This window comes from Balaenoptera musculus, chromosome 6 (assembly GCF_009873245.2).
Source record: "Balaenoptera musculus isolate JJ_BM4_2016_0621 chromosome 6, mBalMus1.pri.v3, whole genome shotgun sequence".
NCBI lineage: Eukaryota > Metazoa > Chordata > Mammalia > Artiodactyla > Balaenopteridae > Balaenoptera > Balaenoptera musculus.
Window position 1 is genome coordinate 64971553 of NC_045790.1, and position 12558 is coordinate 64984110.

General features: G+C 43.7%; 1 protein-coding gene across 1 annotated transcript in view; it reads right to left on the minus strand.

Annotated features, from left to right (window-relative positions):
- DOCK8 (dedicator of cytokinesis 8) overlaps nucleotides 1–12558 on the minus strand; it is a 222501-nt gene that overhangs the window by 64626 nt on the left and 145317 nt on the right. The window contains exons 22-24 of the mRNA XM_036856043.1: nucleotides 12053–12222; nucleotides 8957–9052; nucleotides 5090–5185 (exon numbers count right to left, since the gene is read on the minus strand). Of these exons, the coding sequence (XP_036711938.1) occupies nucleotides 5090–5185; nucleotides 8957–9052; nucleotides 12053–12222 (362 nt within the window). The remainder of the gene's footprint in view (nucleotides 1–5089; nucleotides 5186–8956; nucleotides 9053–12052; nucleotides 12223–12558) is intronic.

Below are 12558 nucleotides of genomic sequence, written 5' to 3' on the forward strand. Positions count from 1 at the left end.
CTGGGCCAGGAGATCGTGGGTCAATACACCCCCTTTTGATACAGCCTGAGGTTGCGTCTTGTTGGAAGCTACTCAGAGCTATTAGGAACAGTCTGATGGGAAAGGCTGGGAGCAGCTGTGGTCAGGTGCCGACCCCTTCCATAAATGTGTCCACACTAGTCTGAGAGTCACTGCATAAAGAAATGGCCCTGGAACCTAAACCACCCACACTGGCCTGAAGGTGACCCACTAGGTCAGGGCTGGAAGAAGAGGGGACAAAGACACTGTATGGGAAAATGACTTTCACTCCCAAGAGCGCTAACAGCGGATTTCTGTTTCTAAGAATGCAGGGGTGGCAATATTTTTAGCACTGAGATAAACAGAGATTAACAAAAACAAAACAAAACACAGAAGAGGTAAATTAAAAAGTGAAAACATACAGATAGGTAAATGTGTTTTCTGTGTTCAGATAATGCCACAGCCAGTTTGGGGAAGACCTAAGAACATAAAATCCTGAAGCCCAGGGTAAGAACCACAGTTTCTCTTCACAGTAGAGTCCTTCTTGGCTCAGGACACACTAAAGTGTCTGTACCCCACAGAGTCACATGTACTTGATGGAAGACCTGAATGAGAGATGTGAACTGGACCCAATATTTGTCTGACAAAACGCCTCTCTCACTATGATCCTAACAAAGGACCGAGGAAGACGAGGCCCCTTTGTTTAGAGCTACCTGCTCCTGATTCCCTGCTGCCTAACCCACCCCAGCACCGGGCTTTTAGAACTCACTGTTGTGTTCGGCTCCTGCCTGCTGAGTTTGGCCACCCTACAAACAAATAGATAATCCTCACAATACCATACTTCCAGCTATTGGCCTCTTGCCAGACTGTCAGCTACTTGCCAACTACTATGTTCTTTGCATCTCAAGAGAGGAACACCCAGTAGAAATAGTAGTGGAGACTTGGTCCGTTATTTGTAGGGTGGGGTAAGGCAGGAAAATATTTTCCTCCATATTGGCCTCTGTGACCCATTCAAAGCTGGGATACCAAGAACCCCTTGGTGTAGAACTTCATGTCCTGGGTAAACTGGGTCACCATTTACCTCTGGATCCCCAAAGTCTGGCTCAGCAGTTTCTAGAAGCATGGGGATTTATTCATTAGCAAGTGTGAAATCTGCCCAAGGATTGTGTTCAACAGCTCTGATGCCAAAGTGGTTGTTCATTAGCACGTGGGCATTAATACAACTAAAGGGTGTTAAATTGCCCAGGTTGTTGGCTAAGCCCAAGGAGGCTGTAGTTCCTTCCTCCTCAAGCTTCTTGGGAAAAAAACTGTTTGGGTTTTGAAACAACTTCCTAGGCATCTGTAAGGCAAATGCAAAAGCAATGCGTGGAGGACTGGGCGTCCTGTCTGGGTCCAAGATCGGTTTCCTTGCAAAGTTCTGGCTGGGGCTGATAGTTTCCATTCGCCTCCAAATGCAAACTCCAGCTCCCTTTCTTGCCCTTCTCCATCTATCTCTGAGCCCTGGGAAGCTGATCCCTATAGACTACATCATTCAGGACTCCTTGAACTTAGGCTTCTGGTTGGACCTGGCCAATGGGAGGCACCATCAGGGGACGAGTGGGCGGGAGAAGAGTGGTCCAGGTACACATCCACTCCACTGCCCTCAGCCCTGTGCAGCGTGCTTCTGGCAGTGGCAGTGTTTCTCTAAGATGCCAGCTCCTTGTCACGTGGACCCTCTTCTCTGCTTCAGCTTTCTCTTGCCCCCAGTTACACTATTCCATACCCTTACTTCTTTAGGGCTAGGAGAGAGAAAGGCTTCCAGCACCTCCTGCTCCCAGGGTGCCTCACCAACCCTTATCTGCTCCTGTAACCTGGCACATACCCTGGGCAAAGTCCCTTTGATAAATGCTTTTCAGTTAACCCTTTTGAGCAACGCCAACACTGTCCTGCGAGGACCCTGACAGACTTAGTTATAACCTGCAGAGCCCTGGGCGACTGGGTAGTCAGTATCCTGGGTGATCTGCATGTTAACCAACCCCCTCCAAGCACTCGTATCAGTAGGACTTTCTTTCCAGCTTCTGCATCTGTTTACCGGAAAGGACTCCTAGAGGAAGGAGGGCTATCAGCTTTAGCTTTTGCTTTCTTCCCTGAGCCTACTGAGTCCTAGTAAATAAATGTGCAAGATCAAAAGCAATTTTCACCTGTTCCATGGTTCTCAGATCCCTGCAGTTAGGGGCACTGAAGTGGTACTGATGAAATCTTTGGCGGACCTGGAGACTTCTTCTTATGGCCTCCATCCTTCCTCCAACCCCATCTGTAAACTGGGGATGATGGAAAGCTCCGGCCTGAGGGTCGTCTGAGGATTCAACCAGATGATGCTTACATTGCTTACAAGGGCGCCTAGCATGTATATAGATGCTCAACACATTTTACGTGTTATTATTTTCCCTTCCTTGGGGATGCCAGCTGTCACTGGTATTATATGAAGGACAGAGTATCATTACATTTGCAGAGAATGCAAACTTGCCTTTGAAAGAGAGCTCTAAGATGCCACGAGGAGCCATTTAGGGCTAGCAATGCTGAGTTCATGCCGACTGAGAATGGGATAGTGATTGCAGCACTCCGTTAAAGTTGACTTCGGAATACAAAGGTTTCGCATGTTGTTAATACGTTAGGCTAAGAAAATGTTTTGTAACTTTAAGCTTCCAAGGAGAAGCAAAATGGCAGAGGAACAGAATTTGGACTAGAGCATTGCGGAACTGAGGCCCTGCCCCTCCCTGGCTGAGAGGGCTGGGCAAACCCCTACTTAGCCTCAGGGTCCTGTGTTTGCACCAGGGATAACTGCTCACGATAGAGCTTATAATACATAGCTACTAAATAAGATCTAAGAATGATTAGGTGAAGTGTGTGCAAATGTGTGCAGGTGTGTGAGTAAACGACATGAAACATCTTTGAACTGAGATACTGCTTTCCTTTGGGACTCTCTTCTAAGAGATTCCACAATGTCAAAGTGAGTTTTTGCGTCATGTCTTTTAAAATTTGCAATATGGCAGATCAACTCAGTTGAAGATTATTTGTATGAATTATCTATAGATGGATTACCACCTGAGTCAATCTTCTTTATGGAGAAACTTGATGGTGGTAGGATGGGTACATAGAAACAGGATGTACCGGGCACACAGTGGTGGTTTTGATCCTTCTCTTGCCTCAAGACCGAGTTTATGGCCAGCCTCTTCCTGCCAGATTGCAAAGCTCATGTCTCACTGCTAATGCGGTTGCTCCAAGACTTGTGAGCTGCAGCCACCCACCTGAAGCAGCTTGGCTTTTAGAATGCAAACTCCTGGTGCTGGCCGCATGTAGAGACCCCTAGCTCTGTTCGGGCCTCACAGAGCAGAGGTGGTGTGGACTAGCGGACCTTCAGCATGCTTGGAAGGCACCTGGGCAGACAGGTTCAGGCACCGCCAGCTTCCCCCTCCTCACTGCACTCAGTATTCTAGGGAGGGGCTCCAGATCTGCTTTATTCTCACTAAGCAGCACCCTAGGTGGTTCTGCTGCAGGCATCTGGGACTGTGTTTGGAAAAGACATCTCGCTAGCAATACCTTTCTCAAACGAGGGGTGGGAACTTGGTGAAACTCTAAGGGATTTGCATCCTGGATGTGCTTCTGTGGCATGGGCCTCACTTCTTTTTAACTCTGTTGCACACTACTTCCCATTTCCTCCCCAATGTAGGTTTTATTTTTGTTTCCTTTGACCCTCTTGTCCTCTATGTCTTATTGTTCAGTATTGTTCTCTTTTACTTGGGCTTGAACTTACATAGATAAACTAGAGCTCAGGTGAAAATCCTACCACCTCTCTCAAAAAAAAATTATCCCCTTTAACAGTGTCACAGAGGAAAGAACCCAGTCAATACAAAGCTAACTCTATCACTAAATCTCAATCCACTCTTTATCCTCTAGATTGTTCGTATGTGCATTTTTATGTAGTTAGTGTCTGTGCTTTCATACCTTTTTCATTTAACCTCATTTCACAATGCATCTCAGTTTATCAACATGGACAAAATGCTTATTCTAGTGGCTTTATGGCAAAATCCTTTCACTTCTAGTATAAAATAGGTATTACTATTATTCTCTTCATTTTGAAATTAAAGACTATGCTGTACCTTTTACTTTTCTGCTAGAGAACAGATAGAAGTTGCAGGTAAACAGATTTACAAGTTTCATTTTTCCCCCCAACAAATATTAGTTGGTGCTTGTACGATGCCAAGCCATGTTCTGGGGCTAGAGATAAGATAATGAAGAAGACAGACCCCAATCCTAGAAATCCAACAGGCAAGAGAGAAAAACAATTACAAATTGTGATAAGTGCTAGGAAGGAAATAAAGAGGGTGTTTAAAAGGAGAGGAATAGAGTGGAAGACATATTATGGTATAAGGTGGTCAGAAAAGGCCTCTCAGAAGTGGTGACATTAAAGCTGAAACCTAAAGAGAAGAACTCCCAAAGTGTGTATGTATGTGGGGGGCATGAAAGGTACGGACAGGGGAAAGAATCTTAAGAAGGCTCTGAGGCTGAAAAGGTCTCAGCATCTTCAAAGGACCAAACTGGAAACAATGTGGCTGAATGAGGGGGGGAATAGGGCCTAAGATAAGGTTAGAGATGAAGGGAAACAGAATCATCCAAGGGCTTTTTAGGCCATGAGAAAAATGTGTGCTTTATTTCCAGTACACTGAAAATCACTGAAAGGTTTTAAAGACGGGAGTGTCATTATCTGCTTAATTTTGAGTTGCCCTGTGCAGATTGGATGGGCAGAGGGCACAAGTGAATGCAGGCGGGCAAAGAGGAAGCGATTGCAGACATGATGGCAGCTTGACTAGGCGGGGAGTGGTGAAGATTGGTGAGAAGCGGCAGGTGGAAGTAGATTTTCAAGGTGGAATCAGTAAGATTTGGTGGGAGATGGATGGAGGGGTGAGGGAGAGTTAAAACTGAAGGAATGATCCCAGGTTTTCTGCAGGAGCAACTCAGTAGATAAGATGTCAGTTCCTACTATGGGAAACCTCACTGCCTGTCTGCTTTTCGCGCCCTACCGAGCACAGATATAAACATGCAAGAATCTCACCAGAAGCTCAAAGAAGAACCAGGAGTACTTGAAGACTGTTTCTTTCACCATTCCAGTGCTGACCACCATCTGCAGGGCAAGCTCCTCATGGAAATGCTGGACAACAAACACAAAAACATTACACTTACGTAATGATGGTCTGTACTAGGTGCTTTATTCGCCAACCCCACTTTTCTTTTTTCCCAATTGTAATAGCTTGTTAGTATATGTCCTAGATGTCTTAGACCACAGTGGATGGCAAAGTCAATGCTGACATAATCTGAGACTGGAAGGCATTTTAAGTAGGTAGGAGAAGGCTGTGTGGAGCCCAAATCCCCAGAGCCACACAAACACAGGCAGGAGTTTCGAGGGAGGAAGGGGGCACAGCAGGAGTGTATTTTTAATCCTTTCTTGAAAACAAAAGGCAGTAGAGCATTCTGAGTCACTGGAAACCTGTGCACATGGGGCTTCTAAACCTTACTGGAGAACTGGGTTTGAAGGAATGGCCTCGGCAGGGGAGGGAAGCTAATACATTCTATGGGGGAAGCATTCCTGGGTAGCAGTCGGAACTGAGACTCTGTTCTCTTCCTTCCAGGTCCCACTGTAAACCCTCTGTGTGACCGTGTGTTAGCTGTTCCTCTCCTTACCCTCAACGTTCTCATCTATAAACTCAGTTGATAGCAGTGGTTCTCAAACTTGAATGTGCGTCAGAATCCCTTGGAGAGCTTGTTAAGAAACAGATTGCTGAGCCCACCTCCAGAGTTTCAGATTCAGTAGGTCTGGGGTGGGGCCTGAGAATTTGCATCTCTAACAAGTTCCCGGGTGATGCTGTCACGGCTGGTCCAGGGACCTCGATTAAAGAACCACTGTCTAGATGGTATTTCAACTCCCTTCTAGATGGAACAATTTTTGTTTTTATAATCCTGCTATGGCTTTGTGGGAAACGAGGTTTGGGTTTATCAGTAGATTGTCTGCATTAAAAGGCAGAGGGGTAGCAGCTTGAACTCACCCAATTTCTATACTTCTTTGTCCCAGGGTCAGATGCTCCACTTTATGTCTACACTCCCTGTCAAGTCATCTGACTGCAAATGTAGCAGACAGTGATTTTTTACACCTTTTGCATCTTTCCCATTCCCTACTTTATCTGGATACTTGTTAATACTCTTGACAACAGCTCTGATGGGGAACAAGTTTAAGACTAAAGGTAGGGCAACCAACTCATCTCAGTTTGCCTGAGACTGTTGTGGACAAAAACAATGTTGCCTGTCATTTCAGTAAACAACAAATGTTGCCTGCTTATTCCAGTGAACAACAAACGTTTCCAGACCATCAAGCCATCAGCCACTGAGACCCAGACGGTGCACCCTGAGGGGAATTCAGGATGAACAAAAACAGGATACTGGCCCTAGGTAGTTAAGATGCATATCTAAGGAATAATTTCAATGAGCCCAGACTCTTGCATCTTCCCATACACAGAAAAACACTAAAATCATTAACTTGAGATGTCTGTTTTTCACGAACATCTTTTGACATTCAACTACATGGGGTTTTTTTTCAGCAAAAATCCCTATATATCCTGGCTCTTCCCTTACCTCTTTGGACCAGTCCCTCAGATATCTGAGAGACTGTATCCTGGGCTATAGTCCTCGGTAATGTCCCCGAATAAAACATAATTCTCAACATTTAGGATGTGCGTTCTTTTCAGTCAGCACTGTCCTGGTCTTAAAATGCAAAGTCCTACATCCCAAGGGCCCCCTAAGTCCCGGAAAAACTGGGATAGCTGGTCACCCTAACTGATGGCAAAAATGATGTCTGGGCATTTTCTGTGGATTCCATTCATTTTACAACCATAAAATCTAGAATAAATACAGATGAACTCATTTTTTATTGCTCAGTGGGTAAGAAAGCTGAAACTACTTGAACACCCTAATATCACATCCTAGAGTACTGGCATATGTGGAAATAAAGTTTTAAAGTCAACACCCAAAGCAAAAATTGATTAGAGCAAAGCTTACCCTTGACAAACCTTTAAATTACCCACAGTGTACAGTAGGCATGGAACACAATTTACTGATTCTTATGTACAGTAAAATTGGAGAGTTACTCAGCTAAACTAAAAGGAGACGAATGGAAAAATCTCTGTGCAGATGTCTGGGTATTCAAACTATTTACATCCCCTGATGGTTAATGGGGACGAATGGAGAATGCTGAAGTGTTTCAGCTTGTCATTGGTCCCACTTCATTCTGTCAGGCGAGTCAAACCTTTATAATCTCAATACACGTGAACATATTTGTGTGCTGCTGTGAGACATGAGGGAAGCTCTCCCACCTGGGAGAGGTGCAGGGCTGCATGTTAATCTAGCAGGTGGTCTAAGCTTGCCCTGATGTAACTCCGCTACACCCGGATCTTCCCATTGTATGGAAGACAAGCTCCACAAGCTTCAAAGGTAACCTCTGGAAAATAGGTCAGTTTGACTGCCAGAACCTTAAGGCCAGAGGAGATTAGAAGAGGATAAGCCGCTTCTTAAAGTAATTTATGTTGCTTACCAGGCAACATTATTACAAGAACACCTTGCTCCAGAGGTTACAGAAAATAGCCAAGCAGCTAAACCCAGTTTGCTGAGCTATTAAAGAAACACACTGGTTAAACCTCCCTCTGAAATGAAATGATTCTCTTCTGGTCATTGAAATGACCAGAAACAAAATCAAAACAAGGCAAATGTGCCCAGAAGAAATCAGGCCCTGCCTGAAGCAAGCCAGGCTGTAAGCAAATCATGGTTTTTAAGAAGGAAAATGGTACTTGTAACCAGTCCCTGCAAAGCCCAAAGCTAAGATTTAAAGTAAGTGAAATATTTATTTTCAGCACCTCATGACACCTTCTTTTACTCCTCCTGTTAGAATTAACTCCTGGTACCTCTTTCCAGACAAATGGAGCCCGTATTACTGCCAAGTCTGCAGGCACTGGACCCTCCTAGGGCCTCCTCATGCCTGATCTTTCCCTCAGCCGGTCCAAAGTGAGCTGTGCTGAAGCTCATTCCCTCCATGCCTGTTTAACACATCTTTCCCAGTGGTGTGAGCTGTTGCAAAGAGCTTCCTGTGTTATCCTTCCAATCAGCATATTTACATTTTAATAGGGGTCTTGAAAGACACTCAAGACCTTAACTTAAGTAGCTACTAAAATGGTGAGACTCTTGGGTGCCTGGCAGAGGAGAAAACTCGGGGCAGACAGTTCCTTTATCCTCCACCCCTTGGACCACACATGACGTGACAACTGGAGAATCCTCTTAATATAAAGAGTTCTTTCTGACGAGCAGCTTAACAGCTTGTCAAGTCTCTGAACTCGTAGGTAAGGCTGATTGGAAAGAATTACAAGGCTTTTCATGTTTGAAATCGTATTGAAATAAATGATACCTAATTATTGCCATTCACTTTTTGAGGATGAATTGTCCCCAGCTCTCCTTTTACCAAAAAAGAAGCTAATACAGCAGTTCTCAGGTTCTCAAAGTGTGGTTCCTGGACTAGCATCAGCTGGGAACTTGTCAGAAGTGCAAATCCTTGGGCCCTACTTCACATCTACTGAATCAGAAACTCTAGGCGTAGGGCCAGCAGTCAGTTTTAACAAGCCACCCAGGTACCACTGATGTACGGTAAGTTGGGGAACCACTGAGTTAGTAGGTAATTAGGTGGTCAAAAAATGGGGCACCTGGGACAGGGCTGCAAAAGTGTGTGTGTGTGTGTGTGTGTGTGTGTGCGTGTGTGCGCGTGCGTGTGTGCGTGTGCGTGTGTGTGTTAGGAGGGCAGGAACAAGACAGGACAGTACTTGATGGCATCTATTTTCAATCACAGTGAGAGGCTGGGCAAATTATTCTCACACTGCCTGTTCAGTACCTTTTTGCTGACTGGCCTTGGTGTTGTTGTTGAACTTGGAGCATCATTATTGCCAGAGCAATAGTAGGACATCCGCATGCAGCTACGATCAGCCATCTGAAATACACAAACCTTGACTCAACAGTCAACCAACAGTGGTCCCCAGAAAGATGGCCCAACGGGCTGGAAATCACAAGCTTAGAATTCATTGTTAACATATTTCTTTTTCTTTTTTTTTTTTTTTTTCTGGTTACAAAGGTAAAACAACTGCCAAAAATAAACATAAAACAAAGCAAAGAAGGTAAATTTACACCTACTTCTACTTGCTCCTGAGATATTCACTGTTAGTTGGTGTGTAGCCACCTATAGTTAAATCCTAGTTAAAAACCACCAGGTGCTCAGCAGTCCCTTCAACTTTCTAAGTCTCTGACTTAATTGGAAGAGCAGGAAAAAAAAAAAATGTGTGGGAACAGTGCCTCTCTGTGGGTTAGCACGGTACTTTACCCAGTCTCCTAAACACTCTTTAATAAACTGTCAAAAAAACACTTCTGAAAGGAAGATCATGCTTCATACTTCTAGTTAGACAAAATTTTTTCCCCTCACTACGAATAATTTAAAAATTCTTAACCTAGTCCACAGAGAAAATTTAATATTTTCACTTTCATTAAAGGAAACTGTAATAATCAAGTCTGTGGATAACAGCTGCTGACCACTTCTCCCCTAGGTGATCCGAAAAGATACCGCTTAAAGAGGACTTAGATGCAAAATTGAACCAGGGTGTGCTGCCAAATGCTTAACAACCAGCTCTCGGAGGGGAGGGGCTGATTGGTAGAATCTGCCAATTTCTGTGCTTGTGAATGCTTCCGTCATAGCTGATTTCAAGTTAACATGACATTACCGAATATGGTGTTGCAAAGAGATGTGCAGTAGCAAACCACTGTACAGTATTTCCACCGTACAGTAGGCATAAATAACCTCAAGAACATAGATAACAGTAAAATGTAGTAGAGTAATTAAGAAGGGATGAGGTTTGAGTACTCCCTTAAAAAGGGAATCATTTTAGATTTATGGACAAGTTGCAAAGGTGGTTCTTGGATACCCTTCACCAAGTTCCTCTTAATGTTAATATCTTATCTAAATATGGTACATTTGTCAAAACTAAGAAATTAACATTGGCACATTAACTATTAACTAAACCACAGACTTTATTTGAATTTCACAAATTTTTCCACTAACGTCCTGTTCTGCTCCAGAACACTGCATTTAGATTACCTTTGTTTTCCATATAACTTATTTGTTAGTTTATATAATTTAATTTTTAATAATGTCTGCGTTTAACAACTGGTTCAGAAAGTTCCTGAAAATTTAACAGTTAGCTCTCAGAAACTGGTATGAACCTGCTCCAGCACATCCCTGGGTTGATTCTGTAAGTCAAAAAGGATAGAATATCAACAATTTCATATGATACAACCTATAGATCATCAGAGTCTCTAGGAGTGGATCTATAGATGATTCTTACATTCATCCAGGGTTCAGAACTTCTGCAGAGATGAGGAAAATCAGGCTCAGGGCAGGAATTGACTTGCCCATGACCACAGGCCTGGGTGGTATCAGATCGAGACCCAACCCTGGTCTCCAGATTTCCTGTCTCACAACATACTGTCTCAAGTGGGTGGTTTGTGTATGGGAAATGATGTCAAAACCTAGAGAGTTTGATTTATCTTCATCAGAGGAAATGACATTATTCTAAAAGCTTAGCCACCCTGAGGCCACAGATAACTGGAAAGAAAATTTAGATTAAGAATTCATGGTAACTTTGTACATATGTGAAAAACCACTGAATTACACACTTCAAAAGGGTGTATTTTATGGTATGTGAATTATATCACAATTTTTAAAAATTTCAAATGAGAGACATTTTACAAAATACCTGACCACTATGCCTCAAAACTGTCAAAGTCCTCAAAAACAAGGAAAGTCTAAGAAATTGTCACAACCCAAAGGAGCTAAGGAAACGTCACTACAAAATCTAATGTGGTATCCTGGGTGGGATCCTAGAACAGAAAACAGATATTAGGGAAAAACTGAGGAAATCTGAATAAAATATAAACTTTAGTTAATAATTATATCAATATTGGTTCATTAATTGTGACAAATGTGCTGTTCTAATGTAAAATGTTAATAACAGGGAAACTATGCATTGAGTACACAAAAATTTTCTGTCATATATTGACAATAACTCTATAAATCTAAAACTTTTATAAAATAAAAAGTTTATGAGAAACCATAAAGAATTCATGGAGGGAAACAATCTAGGGCAAGTCACCAACCCTCCCAGGATCTCGGTTTTTGTTTATAAATTTGGCTTTGATCTTTGGGATTCTTTTTTTTAAAAAAATATTTGTCTCACAAATGACTTTTATATATTTATTTATTGGCTGTGTTGGGTCTTCGTTTCTGTGCGAGGGCTTTCTCTAGTTGCGGCAAGCGGGGGCCACTCTTCATCACGGTGCGCGGGCCTCTCACTATCATGGCCTCTCTTGTTGCGGAGCACAGGCTCCAGACGCACAGGTTCAGTAGTTGTGGCTCACGGGCCTAGTTACTCCGCGGCATGTGGGATCTTCCCAGACCAGGGCTCGAACCCGTGTCCCCTGCATTGGCAGGCAGATTCTCAACCACTGCACCACCAGGGAAGCCCGATCTTTGTGATTCTTACATGGGATAATCAATCTATGGATGTTAATGAATCTAAAAGGCAAGTTATTAAAAAATAAAACAAAAAACAGTCTTTCTAGGCATCAAAAACAGTTAAAGCCAAATTTTTTTCCTTGAAGATAAAACTCATGGTATTCATCGACTCCACGGGGCTAAACCAGCTATGCTTGAGAAACTTCCCACCAGAGTTCACTGACTCCGTGCATACCTTCAAATGCCAGTCTTGCCTGGCATCAGAATGATCTCAGTCACTTCAAAAGAAAAGGATATTAATAACTTGAAAGCTGAGCATTTGACCAAGACAGTGGGCAGCAGTAGTGGTTGATTTCGTGTTGTCTCTCCAAGTGTTAGTTAAAAATAAAAAAGCCCATGTCTCTTTCCAGGGTTTGACATCTTCCTTACCTTTGAAGACATGATGTTCTTAACCTCCTCGTCTGCTGCAGAGTGTGTCCCCGCGAGGTCTGGGTTACTGCTGCTCATCACTCGGGCCTGCATCAGCTTCGAACTCACAGCGGCAGCAGACGTGCGTCCGTATGTGTGGTAGCGAGGGTCCGGGAGGGAAGTGGGGCCGCCTGCACCCCACCAGGTATAGACATGTCAACGGAAAGGGGATCAGAGTCACTTATTGGACTTGAGAAGGAACTGAGGAGGGATGGGGTAGGTAGTAGAGTGGAAACCCACTAGATTAGGTCTTGGAATTAGGGTCTTATTAGCAAATGCCGAGGGGAGGCCAGGGGGGCAATGTTTTGGTGGAAAGATAGGGTGTAAGGCAGTAGGGAGTGGTGAGGACTGTGGTAAACTGGAAACACATGCCTCATCCAAAGACAGGGGCTGCTCCTCGTCTCCAGCTTATTATTGCCATGGGGAAACAGCCCATGAGGTTCTGATTTCTCAAGACAAGCTCGAAA